The sequence below is a fragment of the Abramis brama genome, assembly GCF_963993115.1.
Source record: "Abramis brama genome assembly, chromosome: 7".
In the NCBI taxonomy this organism is placed as follows: Eukaryota; Metazoa; Chordata; class Actinopteri; order Cypriniformes; family Leuciscidae; genus Abramis; species Abramis brama.
In genome coordinates, this window is record NC_139969.1 from 25435842 (window position 1) to 25459577 (window position 23736).

Below are 23736 nucleotides of genomic sequence, written 5' to 3' on the forward strand. Positions count from 1 at the left end.
GTTTGGGACACACCCGCTGGCTCTCGTTGAGTTTGTCCTTCCTCTCTTCTCACACTCTCTCACACACACACACACACACTCCACCAACAGCTGCTGCTCTGCGTTAGCAGCTACACTACTGACAGATACATCACAATACACACCAGACAGCCTTAACACAGCCTCACGCGTTTATTTTTCATTAGATATCCTTCCAGTTGCGTTGTTTTTACATGGACTTCACGCTTATCACAACAAAGCGAGCTGAATTCACAAGTGTTTTGGCCGGACGGAGAGAGGCTATATAGCAGGCTAATCTGTGTTTGCTAACAGGCTTCAGTTCAGACTGAAGGTTTAAAAACATCGGTTTATTCATAAACACAGACATGGAGTTCAACGTTAGACGACTAGCAGCGGACGCGGGCACTTTCCTCAGCCGTGCTGTGCAGGTATAACGTTAACGTTAATGTCTTTAAATTACTTTAAACCCCTCAAGACGAGGCGTTTAGTCTCTTGTGTTTGTTTTTAGACTGTTTTTATTTACTTTACTTAAAAGTACAGTTCAGTCAAATTGACAGTTGTGTGTGTCTTCATTTACTCACCCTCGTGTCTGTATGAGTTCTCACTCCTCCACAAAAGCAGATTGTTATGAACTGACAGCCGTAGTCACCATTCACTCCTTACTTCTTTTTACCATAACATGAAATAGACTGGTGACCATAAATGTCATTCTGGGGGTGTGGGGGTGTTCATTATTCCTTTCAGAAGAAATAAAATGGTTCATTATTATTTGTGGCAAGTTTGTTGTATGTTACTGCAACATTACTGGTTTGTAGGCTACTATATTAATTTCTGTTAAGACAGTTTCTCAACTCTGTGTTAGTATGTCAACTGTAATAAGTCAAATTTAATGCGACAAATGGTGCGTTTTATTTTAGGATATTGTTTTTTAATTCGATTTTTGTTTTTATTTTGATATAATATAAACGGGTCAATGAAATGACATGCATATTTTTGTGGTCAAGTGCATTATTTCCTTTTACAATAATTTAATAAATGCATGATATATCACTTTATTCTTTAAAACCTATTTAGTTTGAATACATTTAAAAATACATATATCATATCATGTTTTGTTATCTCAGCTGGTGCAACTGTCCGAACAAATTAATATACTAAGAAAACTATTTAAAATGGTGTCTTAATAATACAAAAATAAAAACTTAATACTATAGCATTATTTTAGGTTTGAAACCTTTCATATAAACAAATTTTATAAATGGCAGTAGTTTTAAAGCTGTTGAGATAATTGAAAAATATTTGTCCAGCAATTTGTATATTCTCAGAAGTCAGGGTGGCATCTGCAAACATGCCTCTTTTATTATGAATGGACAATGTAATAACAGTAAACATAATAATGCATCATCCAGAGGAGCCCAACTGATTCTTGTGACAGAGTGAAAAGGTTTGTAGATCTCTCTCAAATACGGGTAAAAACTGCTAATTTCAAGTATGGGTAGGTTGGTACTCTTTCCATGTCAGGTGGTACAACTACAGTACCAATACATACAACTATTTGGTTGTACCGCCTGACATAAAAACAGTCAAGAATGAATTTAAAGTAAACACTTTGAAAACTTGTTTAAACACATTGTTCATCACTCAAAAATATGCATTACATCAGTTTTGAAAAGATTTTTAAAAAACACCTTTTGTGAAGCTTTATTTGTCAATGACCCAAATATATAATTGTATTATTCATGTTAACAGTGTAAAAAAGTCATATGTTTTTCGGAAATGCTATTTAGGTCAGCAGCTCACTAGGTTTTGGTTTTGAAGCCACAGCTGGAATGTGTTAACTTTAACACTGTCAACTGTAAAAAGTCAAATGTAATATGTGAACTATACTACTGAAATGTCATGTGTCAGAACTGTCTGTCAACAAACTGTTTGCAATCCATGTAGCTCACAGAGGAGACGTTTGGGCAGGCGGAGAAGACTGAGCTGGACGCCCACCTGGAGACCCTTTTGATTCGGGCAGAATCCACCAAACACTGGACGGAGAAGATCATGAAACAGACCGAAGTTGTGCTGCAGCCGAACCCTAGTAAGAAGAAATGCGTGCGATTAAACAGGACTGTAGTTCAGCAATACTGCAAGTCACCATTTGTGCTCATTTGTATCACCAGTAGAGAGGAAATGAACTCAGCATGACAGTTTGCAAAATCATCCCACTATTGCAGCAATCCTAATTGCAGGAGAACAGTGTTAGGTTCCTCATATGTTCCTTGCAATGGATTAGGACCCAGAGTATTTTTAGCTGTTTAGCCAGGAAGTCAAAATAATGTGGCTTATATCTTGCATTTATGATCTTAGGCTGTCTTAGAATTAAGAAAGAAACAAATCTCTTATCGTTATTTTGGCTTTTAGAGGTTTACTTTGCTTTATTTCCCAAGCAGCATAAAGGGGAAGGCTCATGATTTTCTTTTTCTTGACAAGCACACATATCAGTAGTAACTCTTTGTAAGATATTTTTGATATTCAGCAGCAGTAATGTGTGCCTGTGGGTGACAGGCCTTGCTTAATAGGTTGCATGTGGTCTCATCTGACTCCGTCTTAATTGAATTTGTCTGATGTGTGTAGATGTCCGGATGGAGGAGTTCCTTTACGAGAAGCTGGACAAAAAAGTCCCAACACGTGCCAACAACCACGAGTTGCTAGGGGAGTGCATGATCGACTCGGGACACGAGTTCGGACCTGGAACTGCATACGGTAAGCCCATCCCACTGATCCTGGACCCTGACGGTCTCCGCTAGTTTTTGGGGCTATGTCCATGAAATTATTGCGACGTCACAAAAAGCAAACACACTTCTTCAGACAAGCAGCTTTCTATTGATCTGTTAATCATCAATCTGTTAATGTTTGTTATTATATAGGGATACCTATGGTTTATAGTGAAGAAATATATTTTGAAATGACACCTTCACTCATGACTTGAGTTTGAGTAAACACTGGCTCCAGTAATTATACATTTTTTGTATCTTTATTTTGTGAACCTATGTGCTTTCTAATAAGCTAGATTAATTCAGTATATTAGGTCATGGTCATACAACTAATTTTATACTCCTTATACAACTAATATGTATCCAATTATGTATTTAGAGATATATGTGTGTATACTAGAAGTCTCTTAAGCTCACCAAGGCTTACTTTATTTGAAAGAAAAAATATAGTAAAAACAGTAATGTTGTGAAATTATATTACAATTTAAAATAGCTGATTTCTTATTGAATATATTGTTAAATTATTCCTGTGATGTCAAAGCTGAATTTTCAGCATCATTACTCCAGTCTTCAGTGTCACATGATCCTTCAGAAATCATTCTAATATGATGATTTACTGCTCAAGAAACATTTCTTATTATTATCAATGTTGAAAACAGTTGTGCTGCTTAATGTTTTTGTGGAGATCGTGATACATTTTGTTTTTAAGGAGTCATTGATGAATAGAAACTTCAAAAGAAAAGCATTTATAAAATAGATACATTATAAGTTTTGTAACATTATAAATGACTCTACTGTCACTGATCAATTGAATGCATTAAAAAATCCCAAACTTTTGAACAGTAGTGTGTGTGTGTGTATAGGATAGTGTATAGCGTGAAAGAACCCAGAAGTGTGGCTGTCAATCTACATCGAAATACTCTTTGTGAGCTCCATATTCCGTGAGTGTAATTTCAAGCTGATGAATGTATCTCAATGAGTGTGTGTGCTGAGACGAATGTCTTGTCATCCTCTGATGTGCTGCAGGTAGTGCTCTTGTTAAATGTGGGGAGACTGAGAAGCTGTTGGGCAGCGCAGAGAAAGAGTTCATTCACAGCTCCGCCATCAATTTCCTCACTCCCTTCAGGAACTTCATTGAGGGAGATTTTAAAACCATATCTGTGAGCATCAGCATACCATTGAACATACAGTACCTTTGACCACAATATATTATATTATATTATACATTTTATCTTTTAAACCGTTTCATTTATCTTTACAGAAAGAGCGCAAACTGCTTCAGAATAAGCGTCTAGATCTGGATGCAGCCAAAAACAGAATGAAGAAGGCCAGAGTGGCTGATGCTCGTTCTGCAGTTAGTATTTTACACACACACACACACACACACACACACTTAGAGAGAATGCTGTAATAAACTGTTTTTTTCTTTAGTGGCATTTCTAGCTTAACCTAAGATGGATTTAGAAGAGTGAAAGCTGTTTTTTCCTCTCTCCCACGCTAGCCGCCAGCTCTCTAATGCTCTTAGCGCGGTGTAACTAGCAGAGGTGATGCTTGTGTTAAATGCCCTTTTGCTTGTGCGTGCACTGCTACCTTTGGATCTCTAACCTCTCTTGTTTTCCACAGTTCTCTCTCATTATGTCTCTCTCTCTGTCTCTCTGCTTGCCTGCCTCCCTCCGTCCGAAGGAGCTGAACTCAAGCTCTCCGCTGGGAGAGGAGTATGTGGCTCACTTTTCTTACATGCTCAGCTTCTTGCATGTCAGGTGGCTAAAGGTTTGTCTGCTGTGTCTAATAAAACACCTGCCCTTCTCTTGCCCTTCACAAAATCCACCATCTTTGGAGAGAATCATTCTGCGGAAATAACATTTTTACATTCAAAAAACACATCTTGATCAACACATGCTTGTATTTTCTGTCTAACTGAACAGAAATAGCAGTGTCAATGTATGTGTTTTTGTGTTCGCTCAAAACCTCAGTGCTGGTAAATGCACATCCTGATTTGTGAGATGTGCTTAACACAACTTATTTTTTTTCTTTTGAGGGCAACAGAATGCAGTTACTGTGTTTGGTGTGGGTTTGTTTTTCATCTGTTCGTTGATAATATATGAATCCTGTGATGTCTCAGCTAACATTAAGATGCACAATATCAATTATCCAAATTAGATATTTTTAATTTATTTATATATTTATAATTTATCATATTATATTATCAGCTGATATTGGATATTGTGATACTCATTTAGATTACATTTGGCATCATCTAATTCTTAATTTTCTTTTCAATATTTAAATTAAACTAATATTTTATGAACACTGTAAATGTAATCTTTATCAAAAAATTTTTTTAAATAGTTTTCTACATAATATAATGCATAAATTCATTTGTAGCATTTAAAACAATTGATTTTAGTGTTGTTTTTAAGACAAAATAGTATAGAATTATTTTTACATTAATATCCTTATAAATAGATGATATATATTGTCATATTGGTTAAGTATTTCAATGTGCATTCAAATGTATTTCAGAATGGTATAAAATTCTTTAGAATGCCAGATTCAGTACTTCAGTAAACTTGCGAAACATTCCTGTTCCACCTTGAGGTGAATGTGTTTGGCTCGTGTTTCAGTGTTGTGCATGTGCTTATTCATTATCATAAGGAGTGTACAGCTCCCTGTTTTGGTTCCTCCCTGTGAATGTGTCTGTGCATGAATGTTGACACCATTAAACCTCCCTAGCATAACGGCTCCAGGCAGTTATGAAAGTTGTTGATTGTGAGGAGTGATCAGTTTGTGTGGTTCCTTGACCTGACAAGTGTGTCACTGTTTCTGAATGCTGGCCAGCTGTGGACAGAGGAGGTGCAGCAGGTGAGTGCGCTCGAGTCTTTCCTCCCCTAACACTGTTGAAGAAAACAGAGACAGCTGCCCTGTTATCTGTGCCTGTGCTGTTTGACATCAACTCACCCTGCCACGTGAATGAGGAACTGCTCTTACACACAACTCAAACATCACACTTGTGTCCAGAAGAGGGAGCTTTAAACCTGATTACATTCCCACCTGACTCTGTCACATTTACCTTGCACAGAGAGCAGCTTAGACCTGACATCTATGATTCTGAGCCTGTTTGTGGGGATATATGTGATGTGATTTTGTGTGTGTGTGTGTTTCCCTTAGGCAGAGACAGAACTGAGGATAGCACAGAGTGAGTTTGACCGGCAGGCCGAGATAACCAGACTTCTGCTGGAGGGTATCGGCAGCACTCATGTACGCTCACACATCCTTTGTGTATATCAGTGGTTCCTGCAGCACCATGGCAAAATAATGCTTTACCAAAGTTAAAGGGACAGTTCATCCAAAAAGGAAAATTCTGTCATCATTTACTCACCGTCATGATGTTCCAAACCTGTATGACTTTTTTCTTGACATAAAAGATCTTTTTAAATCTGACAGTTTTCTTCTGTCCCTCCATTGACAGTCTACGCAACTACCACTTTTACACTTCAACTTGTTTGCAAAGAGATCGTAAAACTAATCCATATGAATTGAGTGGTTTAGTCACACATCAGTTCACATAAATTCAATCTGTTCATCATTCTAAAGCATTAGAGTCTCTTCAGACAATTTGGACTGAATCGCTCAATTCATATGGATTCGTTTTACTATCTCTTTTTGAACATTTTGAAGCATCAAAGTGTCAGTTGCGTGGCTGTCAATGGAGGGACAGAAGAAAACTCTGAATTCATCAAAAAGATCTTCATTTGCGTTTAGAAGATGAACGAAGGTCTTACAGGTTCAGAACGACATGAGGGTGAGTAAATGATGACAGATTTTTCATTTTTGGGTGAACTAACCCTTTAAGGTTTGTTGTCATAATATATAATTATTATTATTTCTTTTTTTATTCTTTAATATAATAAAACGATAGTGACCACAAATCACAAGCTCATTCCAACACAAACCAGATACATGCATCGTCAAAAGACAAAAAAACAACAACAAAAAATAGGTTCATGTTGACCTGCCAAGGTTTCGCAAAAATATACATGAAATCCTGGGACCTAAATTCTTTTTAAAAAAGGGGTCCATGTCTGATAAAACGTATCCATTTTCCCTTTTGACCTGTAAGTAATGTATTCCAGTATGCCACTCCGACACTTGGCAGTTTATCAGAGATCCATTTAAGAAAAATACACTTCCGGGCAGCATAAGTAAGGAGATGAAATAATTTCCTGTTTGAAGCACTCTTTATATTATTATCAGAAGCACTGAGGTGTGTTGGAATCTCCATTAGATTCCCAAATACCCTGTTAAGTCACCTCACAAAACACATATGGTCCAATGAAACCCACCCCTCAACTGAGCCTGTCAGATAAGAGACGTGCAGAATGTGGGAACCCCTGCCCCTGAAGATCTTCATTAGCTGGTTCAGGTGTGTTTGATCAGGACTGGAGCTTAACTTTCCAGGAGCTGGATTAGGCACCCCTGTCTTTAAGAGTTTGTATTAAATGTGATAGGTCCCGCAAAACAACATCGGATTACACCCTTTTCATTTTGATGTCTTCATTGCACTCAATAACAAGCATACAGCATGACTACTAGTTTAAAGGAACACTCGACCGTTTTTTGAAATAGGGCTTATTCACCTTCTTTCCTACATTTAGATAGGTGGGCAAATGCATTTTTGTCTCAGTGCATGCATTGTTTTAGTTTGACAGGGTCGGCGCTAGCTTAGCTTAGCATAATGAATGGAATCCTTTGTTGCCAGCTAGCATGTCCTGAGTAAAAGTGATATAAAAAAACAAAACAAAAAAACACCTAATTACTTCTTGTGGCCTGCGTATTCACAATGAGTACAAATAGCAATGCAGATTAAGACTAGGTGATTTTCTAGGCAGATATTGACTTATATATTAAGGACTATATTAGGGGGAAGCACAGGCGAAGCACTGCTACTTGGGCGTGATATCTCTGCGCCCAAGTAGCAGTGCTTCGTCTTTGCTTCCCCATAATATAGTCCCAAGTCAGTATCTGCATAGGAAATCGCCTAGTGTTAATCTGCATTTGCTATTTGTACTCGTTGTGAATACGCAGGCCACAAGAAGTAATTAGGTGGGTTTTTTTTATTTTTTATATTACTTTTACTCAGGACATGCTAGCTGGCAACAAAGGATTCCATTCATTATGCTAAGCTAAGCTAGCACCGACCCTGTCAAACTAAAACAATGCATGCACTGAGACAAAAATGCATTTGCCCACCTATCTAAATGTAGGAAAGAAGGTGAATAAGCCCTATTTCAAAAAACGGTGGAGTGTTCCTTTAAATGAGTTTGCAAATGAATTACTTGTATGAGCCTGTTCTATTAATGAATCAGACAAAAGACTCATTCTTTCAAACAATTTTTAATGTCTCTTATGAGCCATTCTTTTTAATGAATCAGTCATTTAATGAATGAGTCAAAAGGCTCATTATGTTAGTCTTAATAAATGACACATAGTTTGTCAGCACGGATCGAACTGATTTTAAATACAGTAGTCGGGTTAAATGATTCTGTGGGAAACACTGATGTATAATCATATCTATTTTATGTATGTGATGTGCGCTGACGGTTGTGCTCTCCTTTTTCATGACCAGGCTCATCACTTGCGCTGTCTGAATGATTTTGTGGACGCTCAGGCTGCATATTACGCCCAGTGTTACCAGTACATGGTCAATCTGCAGAAACAGCTGGGAAGGTTGGCTCACTTTTGTGTCTATATGCATTTGTTTGTAATGTGTGATAATATATATAGTACAGGTCAAAAGTTTGGAAACATTGCTATTTTTAATGTTTTTGAAAGAAGTTTCTTCTGCTCATCAAGCCTGCATTTATTTGATCAAAAATACAGATTTTTTTTTTTATATTGTGATATATTATTACAATTTAAAATAATTGGTTTTCAATTTATTATACTTTAAATTATCATGTATTTCTGTGATGCAAAGCTGAATTTTCAGGATCATTACTCCAGTCTATCACATGATCCTTTAGAAATCATTCTAATATGATGATTCATTATCAGAGTTGGAAACAGTTCTGCTGCTTAATATTTTTTCATAACCTGTGATACTTTTTTAGGATACTTTGATGAATAAAAAGTAAAAAAAAGAAAAAAAAAGAAGAAGCAATTTTTTTAAAAATAGAAATCTTTTGTAACAACAATATTCACTACTGGTCAGTAATTTGGGGTCAGTCATTTTTTTTCTTTCTTTTTTTTTAAAATAAATCAATACTTTTATTCAGCAAGGATGTGTTAAATTGATAAAAAAGTGATAGTAAAGAAGATTTATATTATTAGAAAATATTTTTTTTATTTTGAATAAATGCAGTTCTTTTTAACCTTTTATTCATCAAATATATTAGGCAGCAGAACTGTTTCCAACACTCATAATAAATCAGAATATTAGAATGATTTCTAAAGGATCATGTGATAGACTGGATGTCACATGTGACACTGAAGACTGGAGTAATGATCCTGAAAATTCAGCTTTGTATCACAGGAATAAATTATTTTTTAAAGTATATTCAAATAGAAAACTATTATTTTAAGTTGTAATAATATTTCACAATATTGCTGTTTTTGTTCTGTATTTTTGATCAAATAAACGCAGCCTTGATAAGCATTAGACTTCTTTCAAAAATATAAAAAAAATCGTAATTTTTCTAAACTTTTCACCACTAACCGGTCAAATTGCGATGTAAGGAATATGTACATTGTTATTTCGATATTTAAAACACCAGTAGTAACTGCTCCCTCATTTCCTCCAGCTTTCCATCCACGTTCTCTAATAACAATCAGCCGGCCGGCAGCTCCTCCGCCAGCGTCTCGGTTCCCTCGGCCCCGCCGGCCGCATCACTGCCTGCTCCGCCACCCAGCCAGACCTCACCCGCGCTCAACGAGCTCCGCAGCACCTCGGGCACCCGTAAGGCCCGTGTGCTCTACGACTACGACGCCGCCAGCAGCAGTGAGCTCTCTCTACTCGCTGATGAGGTGCGTCTTCATCAACGTACTCAGATTCAGGCATTACACGGATCATTAGAAGTCTTAATCTGTATGTGTGTGCTTTATTTCTCCCTGTCAGGTGATCACCGTGAGCAGTGTTCCAGGCATGGACTCTGATTGGCTGATGGGGCAAAGGGGCAATCAGAAAGGCAAAGTGCCAATTACTTACTTGGAGCTGCTCAATTAAGATCACAGTGTAGATGTGGGTTCGACAAGAGTAACACTCCAGATGTGATTTGAGAGAGATCGGAATTTAATGTAGCGCAAAGCAATATAAAAGTCTTCTACACTGCCATTTCCTGTTGTGTGAACGCCTCCTCTGCCATTGGAGGGGCGGCGTAAGTAGCCCTACAGTAACGAACAGCAGTCCGAGGTTGCAAACTATTCATCGGATTTATGTGCCAACTGATTTTTTTTTACTGCTAAACTAATTGATTTTGCTATAATGTGCTATGGTGCTCAAATAAATATTATATAAACTAGTGTGTTGCTGTTTCGTGTGATCTATCATTTTTCTTAAAAAAAAATATTTGGTAACACTTTATTTTACAGTGTCCATGTTACATGTACTCACTGTAGTAATAACAGTAAATTATGCTTAATTATATGCAACTAACCTTGAACCAAACCCTAATCCTTACCATATAGTAAGTATGTCTTGGGAATTATTAAGTATTTGAATGTATAATTCGACTGTAACAAGGACACCTTAAAATAAAGTGTAACCTAATCTTTTTTTTTTATGTCTTATTGCTTAATATAATTATGTCTTGTTTCAAGGTCAGACAAAGCTGAACGCACTGGATGCTAATTTTGAAAAACCATGGTAACGGTGAACTGATATGTTAGCATGAATCTTGACCACTGGGTGGCAGTATTTTCATTTTGTAAAGATAAAAACGTAAACACTGCAGCAATCTTACAAATAGTGAAGAGTGCGATTTCACTGTAGTGGCACCAAACAGAACTGCAACAATATTGACAGTGTGTGGAGACTTATTTTGTCTTCCATTGTTTGGGAAAAGCTGTGTTATTAACTAAAGCTAAAACTATTACAATTGTTTTCATTAATTGAAATAAAGATGATATGAAAAAAAAAAAATCAATGAAAAACTTAAAAGTGAGAAATGTTGCCTTGTCAATCAACTGAAATAGTTGAAATATGAAGACTAAATTAAAAACTTTCTTTCTGCTTTCATTAATTGAAATAAATATTAAAATATCACAAATATTCGATTAAAAACTTAAATGAAAATGAGAAATGTTGCCTTGTCAACTAACTAAAATCAATAAAATATTACAATTACTAAGACAAAAAACAAAGCTAAATAGAAATATAAACAATCAAACTAATAAAAATGGCAAATAAAAACCTAAAAATTTAGAATCTGGAAATATAAAATAAAAACTCATTTAAAATATTAATAAATACTATAATAGTATATAAATAACACAAAAACAACAATGGCTGGGCTGTTCTTGAAAATCATTGTGCAAAAATAATAGTAGTTATTGCACATTAAGCTGGAATAAAAAGCATTTCAACATCAACAACAATAAAATCAGTTTTACGTTAACCAAATGTCAGATTCATAACACTTACAAATGCTTTTTATTAACATACTTGGTTTTGTGGTCAAAGATAATCATATACATATTTGACAACTGTCAAAGATACTCTTTCATTTAATAGTACCATTATCTATCAGAATGACAGAATATTGAGAATTTTATTTGGGTCGAAAATGTCGAGTTTCACAGCAAATTCATGCAACCCCCCATCACAACATCCGGGTTACGTCTGGAATGGCACTTCAGAGAGAAGTTCGTTACAGAGGAGTCATTAATAGGCAGCAGAATCCAATGAGCACGTACATGAAACACGGTTTCATCTGAAACGGTGAGTATCGATGGGACGTCGTCAAAAGCTTCATGAGGAGAAAGTTCGGAGAAGTTGATAGTTGCATACACAGACTGGCATGATATCGACGGACTTCGGGTGACAGCCTTGAGGAAGTTAATACAGTAATAAATCTCGACACGGTCTACTTTCATCTTGTGCGGAACCCCTTGAACCTTGAAACTTTATCATGGGTTACACAAAAAGTATCAAATTACATACAAAAGCTAGTAGTTGGGCACTGTGGATAGCTGGCATACATTGAAAACTTGAAAATAAATTAACCGACATATAAAGAAGTCCTCTCTTCAAGCGGGGCTCTTTTGATGAAGCGTGTCCGTACGATAACTTGCAGCAGTAGTCGTGTTAGTCGGGAAGTGGAGCGGTTGAGCAGTAGTAGCCGGGCAACGTAGCAGGAACGCCCCTCCCGCGATGTTCGACAACGTCTGGGAGTGATGCTGTGATTGTAACAAACCCATAAAGTGCTTTCGCAATTGGACAATAAAAATAAACATGTTACACTGGGATAAAAACACAAGTTCAGGCACGACCGCGAATGTCCCTCATTTTTTGAACGGTGTCAAGCGTCCGATGTTGTGCCAGAAATTGGAGGTCTTGCGTTTGGGTTCGGCCAACATGATGACCTGCTGCTGGGGCAGGGACGTGGGAAGCGTGGGGTGCTTCTGACGCAGAAGGAAGTCATAGTAGGGCCTGGTCACAGCTGTGGGGAGGAGGACATAAACACGGGGTCAGGACACCTGAGAGTTCAGTCGCTCATTAGAGAACAGGACACAGACAGCAACATAGTGTCGGCCCAGATCCGGCCCACATCTGGTATGTGTGGATTCCACGTGTACCAGATGTGGGCCGGATCTGGGCAGACACTATGTTGCTGTCTGGGATGTAGACATGTTGGTTTAGTAGACGAGCGTGTTTCGGTCGGTTGGTACTGATTTTACTGCTGATGTTATTGAATGTTATGCTGTAATGGTTTTAGTGTGTAGGCTACTTATTAGGGAAGGATGGGTTGCCAGTGAATTATGTAAACTAGAACAGTTACTGTAAATAAAGGGCTGGGTATCGATACAGATTTCCTGATGTTGATCTTTTACATGAAAGCGATTCTTTCTCAGCTAATGCTGTACACATTTTGTACATTACAAAAATAATAGGCTAATTAATATAATATCAACATGGTCTAAACTGTGCAGTTCAATTGCAAATTATTAAGAAATGAATTGTAAAAAAATATATAAACTGCTCTGCGAAAACTTTAAAATGCATTTATGTAAAACGGTAATTTATTATATGATTGTTTGTGAATCAGACAACATTTTTTTGCTCAGCATGTTTTTTGATTCACTAAAAAGAACCGGTTTAAAAGAATCATTAGTTTGTGAATCAGACTACACTGATTGCCCTGTATGTTATTGATTCACTAAAAATAACTGGTTTTAAAGAGTCATTTGTTTGTGAATTGGACTATACTGGTTGTGCTCTATGTTTTTGATTCACTAAAAAGAACTGGGTTTAAAGAGTCATTTGTTTCTTAACTGGACTACACTGGTTGTGCTCTGTTTTTGATTCAGTAAAAAGAACCGGGCATAAAGAGTCATTTGTTAATTAATCCGACTACACCAGTTGTGCTGCATGTTACTGCAACAACTCAAAGAGAAATAAAGAATCAATATCCATATCATTCAAATGAAGATCACGAATAATCCGAAAATCAATATTTTTACCCAGCCTCAGTTAAATAAGCAAATAAGTCACACTAACACACTCTGGAATTACCCTGGACTACTCGATCGGCTCTCTACTTTGAGACACCCAGGATATTGCCCTGCGCAGGACCCCAGGAGGCACCCTAACCCCCCGCCCCTGCCTACGCTGAGGGCCTTCAGGGAGGAGAGGTGAAGTTAAGGTGGCCCTGGGAGCCAGAGGTCCTGAAGGTTCGGAAAAACGTAGGCACTTGGAAGTTTTTGGGCGAAGAAGTGATGGAGATCTGAGTGCCACAAGGTGCTGTAAAGCTAATGCTGTTCCAGGGCAGTGCGGTAATGGTGAAACAACACACAAACATAATCAAACACGTGCTTGTGAACAGATGCAAAGTGACCACACATGGCACAACTCATTCACTACATGATAAACTGAAATGATTTCACACTGTATCCTGAAAACACGGCTCTAAAGCATTTAATCATACATAATAGATAGAACAGCTGAAATTCACCTTTGGGCTTCCCTGTTGGATGACTTTTAGATGCATTCAACATGGCCTGCTTCTTCTGGACCTCTGTGATCGTGAAACCTGTTTGGAGGACAAACAAAAACATTGATAAACTTCTAGATTATCATTCTTAATCAACTGTGGAGAACTGACACGTTCGTCATTAAGGAATATATAATGCTGAACAGATCAGCAAATATAAACACAAACATTAAAAATATTTCTGTCATGACAACTCTAGGAGTGTTTGGCACGGTAATGGATATGACAATGTGGATATGTTTGGTCTTGGTGGAATAGATCTGCTACGCTTCTGCTGTTAGTGCTGTTGCAGTTGATAATTGTTGCTGCTGCGGCAGAGCAAGTACGGGACTTGCTACTGCCAATACATACACAACACTGTTGTGAGCAAGTAAGACATGCTGCTGCTATGCAATATAGCATACATGAATTACCCTTTCGTGGCAGATCTATACAGGTGGAGCTGGGGAAGATAGAGGGTTTCTGAAGCGCGCTGCACTGCTAAGGCAAATGCTGACCAATTATTTGAAGGTTGAACATGCGAGCTCATTAGATACTGATACGCAGGAACCAATCGGCTGTGTCCTATAGATAACGATGTAATTACGAGCAGGCTGAGTTAATTGACCTATTAGCCTGCGCCGTCTAGAGTTTCATGACAGAACTTTGTATATGATCAAATGGCATTGCTAACTGTTTAAATGTACATTAGTGATAGTTTGGTTATTATCGCAAACTGAGAGGAAGCACTAAAATTACTAACTGGAATCAATAAAAAACAAAACAAAACTGAAATAAAAGTGATATATTAAAACTAAAAAGCACATATAACCTTTTTTTGCTAAAATTGCAATTAAAACGAAACCTGAAAAATAAATTTGAATTCAAAATATTAACCAAAACTGCAATAGTATATAAATAATATTAATGAAAAATATGACACTGGTTGCCATTGCTAGGTGGTTGCTTACTGGCCAGATTATGTCAATTTTTGTTTATGGAGAACAATTGATGCATTAAGAGTTGTAGAAAAATCTAAAAAATAATCCATTTAAAGACTGTGGACAATAAAATCAATTATTTTCGTTCCGCTTCTAAGAGCCTGACAGAAGAAGTGCTGTTCACCTGTTTCGAGGTCGTGCTGGACCTGTTCCCGTTCATCTGCAAAGGCTCGCAGCCAGCGCTGCTTCTGCTCGGGTTTCTTGGCACACAGGAGGTGGACCTCCTCTCCCCCGGGAGAACACAATTTCAAGGCATTCTTCACACTCACGTTAAAGTCCTTCTCCTTCCCATCCTCTACATCCACCACTTGCATCTGATCCATGTCTAACCGACCCTTGTAGTATAGGATGTCCCTCCGAAGCAGATCCTGGGGTACCAATCAAGACAGGAACTACTTTAATACTGCTGAGAGCCACTCACATAAAAACCATCTTCCATAAATAACAGTGATTCTGCTCTCACTGGCCTGGCGAGTGACTGACCTTCTTACAGAAAACCAATTGGTGGTCGAAGAGGAAGAACATTCGCTGCTGGCCTTTGGCCTGTGGCTGGGAGATCTTGGTCAGGTCTCCTGAGAAAATCAGATCAGAGCTCCTGCTCAAGATGTCTTCACCCTAATGAAGGGGAGAAAGAGCCTGTGAGACCACACACATACCTGGAGTGAATAAGTGTGTGAACTCTACACCCATAATGCTCCTGTGATATACCTCCCAGTCCTCTATAGAGCTCTGCCACTGGGCGATTTTGTCAATATTCTCCAGACGTCTCTTCCTCTCATTGATTAGTCTGGCCACATTCTTCATTGCGTTTAAGGCAGCTTCCACATCCTTATAATCTCTGAAAAGCAGAATATATGAGATTTTGTATAGATGTAAAATGCCAATAAGCAAAATGTGAACCAAATCGTTCAAAAAACTGGTTCAGCAATTTGTCTTTGTCCATTAGACAAATGATCATGAACTTGTAAGTATGTATTTTTAAATGGGTACTTATATATATTAACAAAAATAATGCTACTTTGTTTTATTTGTGAATAATAATCATACAGTGAAAAATATGCCTTGATTATTTATAACTACATTTTTGCTGTGCGTGCATGTGTGTGTGTGTGTGATCTGACATTTGTGGTTTATGAGGACACATATGTGTATAATGACATGGTAATTACAAAAATGGTTTAAGAGGACACTTCCTGACAACATCCAGAAACAGGTCACATGTTAATGCCAAGTGTATACGAGCCCTCTGCGTCTCTTCCATCATTACATACATGAAGTGGCATCTACACAAATTCTCAATCAATAGTTTCATCTATTATTTAGCTACACATTTAAAAAAAAAAGGTTCCAAAGTTTGTTTTGCTTTTTTTTTTAAGTGATGCAATAGAATCACTTGAAGAATAGAATAGAATAGAAGAATCATTTTGTAATCTCCCCAAAGAACCTTTCAGTGAAGAACCATTTCTCTTATGGCGCTTTTCCATTACCAGTACCAGCTCAACTCGCCTCGGCTCGGCTCGCTTTTCGCTCCGTTTTCCATTGCAGATAGTACCTCCACAATAGTACCTGGTCGTCATAGCGACGCCGCAGGAAACTGCCGTGACTTAATCTTTTACGCGAGACGCGCGAGACACACCCGCTACCCACACACACAGGACAATGGAGGAAATCGAGTGTATGCTGTTTTTGGATGTTTTTATTTTTGTTTTTGCTGTTTTTTTATTCAGGATACTCCGTCTGGCGCGTGCAATGATGACGCAGTGAATAGTGACGATTCTCTCTGACCAATCAGCAATCTGTCGTGTTTTCACGTCACATTTTAGTATCGCCTCAGCTCGCCTCAGCCCGCTTAGAACCTTGCCGGAGGTGGTACGAAAAAAAGTACCTGGAAGCAGGTACAGGTACAACTTTTACACAGTGGAAAACCAAACAGAGCCGAGCCGAGTCGAGCCGAGGCGAGCTGGTACTGTGTAGTGGAAAAGCGCCATTAGTGTGAAAAACATTTAAAAACCTAAAGACCCTTTTTCCAGTCTAAAGAACCTTTTGTGCAATGAATAGCTGGCAATAAAAAAAAACGTAAGGCTTTTTAAGAGTGAATCTTTCTTTAAAAGAGAACTAAGGCCTGGTTCCACAGACAGGACAAGATTACAGACAAAAATCCTGAGAAAAATCCAGCAAAGTACCTGTGCTGTGGGTTAGTGTACTTCAGCAGTTCAGCCAGCTGCAGAGGGTACTTGCAGATCTTCTGAACAGGAGTAAGCAGGAATCCATCCAATGAAATGTCAATCATCTTCTGGAGCAAGCGACAGGCCTCAAAGAAGAACACATACTTCTTGATCTTCATCAGCTTGGAGAGCTGAACGCAGGCATTGGGGTGGTTGTTGCAATACTCAGAGTAGATCTGGAAGTTTGTTTGCTGGATGGAAATGAGCGAAGAGAACACAATAAAAATCCAAGCGTAAAAACGGTATCCTACATCAACGCCTACATCAAAGTCAGCTTACCTGTTCTAAGAAGCAGGAGCCAATCTCGCTGAGGTGAGGATGGTCTTTGTTAAATTTCTTCTCCAAGGCTTTGACGAATTTCTTCTGGAAGCGGTAGAGCTCATCGATGTTGCCAAAGATAGTGCGCAGTTGCTCCTCGGTAAACATGTCTGTCCTCTTCCGGCACTGTTTTATATAGCCCTGGAAGCCAAGATAAACATGTCAAGCAATGGTATAGCTGAGTTACGGAACAGCTACTCTGATGTGAATCAAGTCTTTCTCTCAGCATGTAAACACAGTGCCAGGTGACTCTATAGAGTCTATAGTATAGACTGTAACAAGATCTACATACTGAGGTAGAACCGATCGATCGGAGTCGTGTGGTAAACTGACCTCACAGATGTCCTTCAGGTGTTTGATATAATCCCTCTCTGTGCTCATGATCTCATTGATGACGTTGGCTCTCATCTGCTCCTTGCAGGGCAGGCCGGGCCCTAAAGGGCCTCCCATGCTGGCTCCACCCCCCTCCGAGGCCCCGTCTAGATGGGCTAAGTATTCCTCCATGGGCTCATCTTGGTTCACCCGTAACTATCAATAACAATGGATATAGGTTAGTTCACAATGTTGACCTATGACACAATGTCTGGCATTTTCTGCTAAATGTTGAAAGTGCAGTTCCTTTTATCAATCCCCTTGGCAAAAAGAAGACCCCTCAATGTAGCTTAATGTAATAGTGATGACATAATGTGACAGTAATCAAATTTTTTTCTGGTTTCTTTTACCCGAACGAAGCTGGCGGGGAACCAGCCCTCGCTGTCCAACACCCGGCCCCACCACCACTCCTTGTTTGTGGCGTCCACTACTTCGATGACGTCTCCAGCTTTGAAGCCCAGCTCCTGGTCGTCCATAGTGACATGGTCCCACAGAGCCTCCGCGCACACGCTGCCATCACTGATCAGCTATTGACAAACACAAGATGAAGGCAAAACTGAATGATGAAATATAACTGATCATATTAGAGGAGGAGATACAGGGATCTTCAACATGTGTGTGGATGAAAATGTCTACTCGAGGTTTCATTTGAGAGATTTCATACTCTTAAATACTCAAGGCCCGTTCACACCAAGAACGATAACTATAAAGATAACTATATTAGTGTCAACACAAGCGGACGATACCGTTCTGTTTATTTTAAGCGCATGCTCGTCTGTCACTTTAAATGCTCGAGCTCGTTACAGCAAGATGGATTCTGATTGGCTGTCAATGTTTTTTATTGTTCATCCACTGGATAAAATCATTCTGAAAGTGATTCCATTGATATTGTTTCTCTGTGCCGTTATCATTATAGCTGTGGTGGGAACTGCTATTATTTAATATTGAGAATGATTTTTAGAACTATATCTTTATCGTTATCTTTATAGTTATTGTCCTTGTTGTGAATAGGCCTTTATACTTGTTTGCTTTTTCTGTTCAATACACATTGTACAACAACATGCAGTTTGCATTAGGGCTGGGCGATATATTGAATATTAACAATATATATCTGGTATGATTTTACTGGTGTTATAAAAAATATGCAACACTGAATAATGAGAGGATTTTAATGCAATTTTTATTTTACGTTTTGTATGAAATTTTTAATAGTCTCTAGCAAAATGCCATTAATGTATGTAAGTTCAGTCAGTTTAATCTTTCGATGCATCATTTCAAAACTAAACAATATACACAATTTTCATACTGAGTTTGTGCATGACAGATGTGGTTAAATATTACTATTTATTACTTTTATATATTTGTGCAAATAAATGAAATTTGTGTTGATGTAGTGTTTATCGATTCTCTTCAATTTCTTGTTTTAAGTTCACTTAAATTAAAAGTTGTTATAATATTTGAATGTTCTATCATTTTTAATACAGTACATGATAAATAAAAACAATCTGATAATTTGCAGTTTAGGCATTGTTTTAAAAAAAATTCAAATGACTATAATCACTCATTATATTCCCAGAAATAAATTCGCACATTCATTTGGAGATTCAAAGTGAAAATATATTTATCAGTACACAATATAATGTTAGGTGTGTTTAATCAAGATTAATTAGAGAACCTTGTGTGATTTCTTTACTGATCAACATCCCCTATACATACATATACACAATACTCAATACATCTAACATCTGGTGACAAAAGGTTAATTGTTTTGCCTTGCTATGCCAAAAAAACATTGTGCAACAATGCAGAGCATTCAATTTCAGTCTCTTCCAGCATCTCAGTGGCATAGTGTGTTATCAAGCAAAGATACACAACCCTTCATTCTGTGCACTTAACCAAAACCAAACTGCAATGTATCATTGGAGGAAGCATTGCCAAATTAAGCCTTTTCTGTCTGCTGTCTGCTTTTTTCCCTGAGTGGTCATTTTACGTTTCCGCTTTTTGCTTGCAAGGATTGGTTTGGCAAATAAAACAAAAAGTGGGGTGATGTATTGCCACACTGTTCAGCTTGGCTATAGCGAAAATTAAGTGAAATCCTGGCAAGCTCAACAGCCTCCATTCAACCATCTCTACTGCACGGCTAAACGTGATCTATTGCTGCTGATGTAATCATCACACTTCATTCTCTGTCCACACAGCATTGATGGACTCGAAGGCTGAATAGTGAACATACACCCCCTGAATCCAGAGCCCTGCATTCTCATCACAAGATCTGTGCCTATGTACCCTGTTGCCTAGCGACACACCCACATACTTTCCCATGTGCCTCCTCTTCACAGCCCGAGAGTTACAGCTTCTTGGTTTAGGCTATTTGAAGACACTATCAGGAAAAAGCCCTGGAGCATATTGTGCAAACATATAACAAAAAGTAATGAAAATATGCTGATCATGAATGAATAAGGTTTTTGGTATTCAGTTATGGTATTCAAATGTTTCCACTATCAGAGTAAATACAGAACATTCTTTGCTTTGCATAGACCCAAACTATGCCAAGTGCTTTGGCCAATTTATTTCCTTCTGGATGTTTATTCCTCACCGAGACGCCATGAGACGCTCTACTGAGCTATAACCCCAGCATAACCGTGTCAAGCTCATCTGTGTGACCTCTTTCTCTGCAGAGTCCTGCTTGCCAGCAAAAGGATTGTGCAGATCCCTCTGGGACACATAAAAGAACGCCTCACATGGGCTCATGGCACAAGCTGACAGTTATACAACAAAAACAAGCACCGTAATTCAAAGTTTCCCACACATAAACACCCAAACATACTCACAAAAGCTTACAAAACGTCTGAAGAAGCCATTTAGATGACTTGAAATCAAAGACTGACCCCTACAAGCCACTCAAGAGTGGTTACAGGCTGGTGAATAATTCACGCAGTGCCATCTCAGCACATTATTTCTGGTTGAATGCCGCCAACCACACTGGTTACCTGCACTGTGATGTCTGCATCCCGAAAACCCATCCACGAGTGAGTGAGAGGGACCAACTTTCCCTCCTCCTCCTCCTCCTCACCGTCGTCTTCCTCTCCACCCCTCCCCTCGCTCTTTCTCCTCACTGCGGCTGCGCTCTACTGGAAGGCCAGCAGGAACATCAGCACTACGTTGATGATGACCAGCAACATCATGATGACGAACACCACCACCTTCTGGGCCTCCGGGCTGAGGTTGCAGCGCAGCAGGAAGTGACTCAGGCCCTGCCGAGACGCCGTTCGCTGGCCTCCGCGAGCCATGGCGCCGGAAGCCCCCTCGCCTAGAGGTCTGCGCGCGAATGCTCGACGGCACACAGTGTGTCGGCCGGATCCGCTCTGTGTTCTCTGTGAAGCGTGAGGGGGAGGGGGAAGAGCCTCCACGTCCACAGTTACCTGCTCACTTCCTTTCCGTTCCCTTCTCGCTCTTTCTCTCTTTCTCTCGCGTGCGCGCAATCTTCCTCCTCCTCCTCCTCGTCCGTCGCTCCCCTCAATCTTTTCCCCGTGCGCTGCTGATGTCAGGAGCAGGGGTGGATGCGTCTCTCCGCCTCCATGTATTCTTCTTCTCCGTCTATGCTTTTTTCTGTCCCTTCCTGTCTGTATTTCTCCTTCTGTCCTCCTTCCGCTGCCTCCCCCTCGTTCTCGTCCTCCTGCTCTGCTTGAACACACGGCCGTTTTAATTCCCTTGGATCTGATTAAAACACTTGGAATCCTTTCTTATTTCACCATCTCTTTTGCAAAACGCAAACCTGAGGGGTGTAAATGGCTGCTACATCTGTGCTTAGCGGCACTAGCAAAAACCATCCATCCATCTCCCCGAATTGACTTCTGTTTTTGCTCCGGATTTTTTTCCTCTTATCCTTCCCAGCCAATCGGCTGGCGGTGCTGTGAAGCGTATCCAGGATACCAGAGTAGCGGAGGCCGGATTTAGCGGCAGCAGGAGGGAGGCGACGGTGGGGGGAGGGATGCGAGAGAATGCAGCACAATACATCCTTTCTATCCTGGCGTGTCTCCATTGGCCGAGCCGACTGCCAGTCAGTCGCACTTCCCGTCTAAAAGCAAGCACGTCGTGTTCGTCTTCTCAAGGCAGTGCTAGTGCTGCTGGAGATATTAATTAAAGGCTGCATGAGGTGCCAAACACCTCTTGAGCTTTCATTTCCTGACCCGGGTCGGTGTCGGCGAGGTAGGATTAACGCAGTCATTCCCACTCGTCTCGTTCCCGTGCATCAATTTGTGCACAACTAATGGGATTAGTAAAGGACTCTGATTCCATCGACCTTCTGTTCTCTCTCTCTCTCTCTCTCTCTCTGCCGCAGAGCCTCATCCCCACTGTCACAGTATCACACAGCACGATACTTCCTTTAAAATCAGCAGCTGTCTTTCTGACACATGCACAAGCAAAACAATCACTCACTCTCTCCAACACTGAAACTAAATATTCTCCCCAACACACTGGTAATGAACACTAAAACTATATTTTAACTTTTAGAAAAAAAAGAGAGTTGTGCTTGTCTGTGTGAAATAATTTCAGTGAAATAAAATCACTGTGGTTGGTTGACAGGTTGCTGCTATGCAGTAGCTAAGGTGTTCTAAATGGTCTTTGGGTAGTTGCTCTGCAAAAACGGCTAACAATCCGTATTTTTGTCTGGTTTTCTAGTAAAACTATTTTCAAATGTCCTTGAAATAATAAAAAGTACATTAGAAGTGCAAAATAAGACAAAAAATGTAATTAAGTTAATTTCTTCAAGGCCAAGAAAATATATTTCCAATCTTACAGTAGCCTACATTTAGGCTAAATGCAAATGTGGATGGACTAGCCTGCTAGAGATCGAAACTATATTTTGTATCCATCATTTAAAATTGCATTTTAAAATACACTGATCAGCCACAACATTAAAACCACCTGCATAGGCAACACCTTCAACTCTTGGTCATGAACTATTCCTGAACAATTTTTGCAGTGTGACACGGTGTTTTGTTGTTGTTTTGTTTTGAACATTGTAAAGTATGTTCATTTCTGTTCATTGTATGTTCATTGTGTACACATATTATAGACAACAAATAAAGATTTTCTTTAAATGTGATGTAAAGTTATTTTATTGGCTTGAAATATATTGAAGGAAATTTTATTTTTAAATGCTTTAAAATATATATTTTCTAAAATTTACAAAAATGTACAAAAAATGTATTGGTAGAAAATATATTTTACCAATTGTATTTTTGAAATATGTTGAATATACAGTATATATATATATATATAGCCAAAGGTTTTGGGACATGAACTTTAATGACATCCCATTCTTAATCCGTAGGGTTCAGTATGGAGTTGGCCCACCCTTTGCAGCTATGTCAGCTTCAACTCTTCTGGGAAGGCTTTCCACAAGGTTTAGGAGTGTGTATATGGGAATTTTTGACTATTCTTCTAGAAGTGCATTTGTGAGGTCAGGCACTGATGTTGGATGAGAAGGCCTGGCTCGCAGTCTCCGCTCTAATTCATCCCAAAGTTGTTCTATCGAGTTGAGGTCAGGACTAGTTCAAGTTCCTTCGCACCAAACTCGCTCATCCATGTCTTTATGGACCTCGCTTTGTGCACTGGTGCGCAGTCATGTTGGAACAGGAAGGGGCCATCCCTAAACTGTTCCAACAAAGTTGGGCGCATGAAATTGTCCAAAATGTCTTGGTATGCTGAAGCATTAAGAGTTCCTTTCACTGGAACTAAGGGGCCAAGCCCAACCCCTGAAAAACAACCCCACACCATAATCCCCCCTCCACCAAACCTTACACTTGGCACAATGCAGTCAGGCAAGTACCGTTCTCCTGGCAACCGCCAAACCCAGACTCGTCCA

The 23736-nt window shown here is 39.1% G+C and overlaps 2 protein-coding genes across 8 annotated transcripts in view; one reads left to right on the plus strand and one right to left on the minus strand.

Moving 5' to 3' along the window:
- Nucleotides 1-6: 6 nt before the first annotated feature.
- Nucleotides 7-10280, plus strand: sh3glb1b (SH3-domain GRB2-like endophilin B1b). 2 transcript variants are annotated; one of them, XM_084119648.1, is made up of 11 exons: nucleotides 55-428; nucleotides 1945-2086; nucleotides 2623-2751; nucleotides 3789-3922; nucleotides 4024-4116; nucleotides 4446-4532; nucleotides 5601-5624; nucleotides 5931-6020; nucleotides 8389-8489; nucleotides 9563-9785; nucleotides 9877-10280. In XM_084119648.1, exons 1-11 carry the CDS (start codon nucleotides 366-368, stop codon nucleotides 9982-9984), a joined length of 1194 nt encoding a protein of 397 aa, XP_083975774.1. In that variant the 5' UTR covers nucleotides 55-365; the 3' UTR covers nucleotides 9985-10280. The 2 variants fall into 2 exon arrangements, with proteins under 2 accessions (XP_083975775.1, XP_083975774.1); XM_084119649.1 differs by lacking the exons at nucleotides 4446-4532; nucleotides 5601-5624 and having other exon boundaries at nucleotides 7-428.
- Nucleotides 10281-11390: 1110 nt separating this feature from the next.
- Nucleotides 11391-23736, minus strand: part of arhgef4 (Rho guanine nucleotide exchange factor (GEF) 4) — a 75106-nt gene continuing 62760 nt past the window's right edge. For 5 of the 6 annotated variants that reach the window (XM_084119655.1, XM_084119652.1, XM_084119654.1 and 2 more), the window contains 9 exons: nucleotides 18215-18391; nucleotides 17826-18020; nucleotides 17454-17633; nucleotides 17133-17365; nucleotides 15658-15787; nucleotides 15433-15564; nucleotides 15074-15317; nucleotides 13931-14008; nucleotides 11391-12418 (listed from right to left, as the gene is read on the minus strand). In XM_084119655.1, the coding sequence (XP_083975781.1) occupies nucleotides 12261-12418; nucleotides 13931-14008; nucleotides 15074-15317; nucleotides 15433-15564; nucleotides 15658-15787; nucleotides 17133-17365; nucleotides 17454-17633; nucleotides 17826-18020; nucleotides 18215-18391 (1527 nt within the window). In that variant the 3' untranslated portion in view covers nucleotides 11391-12260. Of the gene's footprint in view, nucleotides 12419-13930; nucleotides 14009-15073; nucleotides 15318-15432; nucleotides 15565-15657; nucleotides 15788-17132; nucleotides 17366-17453; nucleotides 17634-17825; nucleotides 18021-18214; nucleotides 18392-20854; nucleotides 21775-23736 lie in introns of those variants that run through there. The other variant, XM_084119657.1, reaches the window with a different exon arrangement.

What these genes read in the sequence shown, in the direction of transcription:
- sh3glb1b (XM_084119648.1), top strand. Translation starts at nt 366, where the DNA reads ATGGAGTTCAACGTTAGACGACTAGCAGCGGACGCGGGCACTTTCCTC. An exon ending in GAGATTTTAAAACCATATCT is followed by an intron (nt 3,923 to 4,023) that starts GTGAGCATCAGC and finishes TTATCTTTACAG; the next exon opens with AAAGAGCGCAAACTGCTTCA. An exon ending in AGGGTATCGGCAGCACTCAT is followed by an intron (nt 6,021 to 8,388) that starts GTACGCTCACAC and finishes TTTCATGACCAG; the next exon opens with GCTCATCACTTGCGCTGTCT.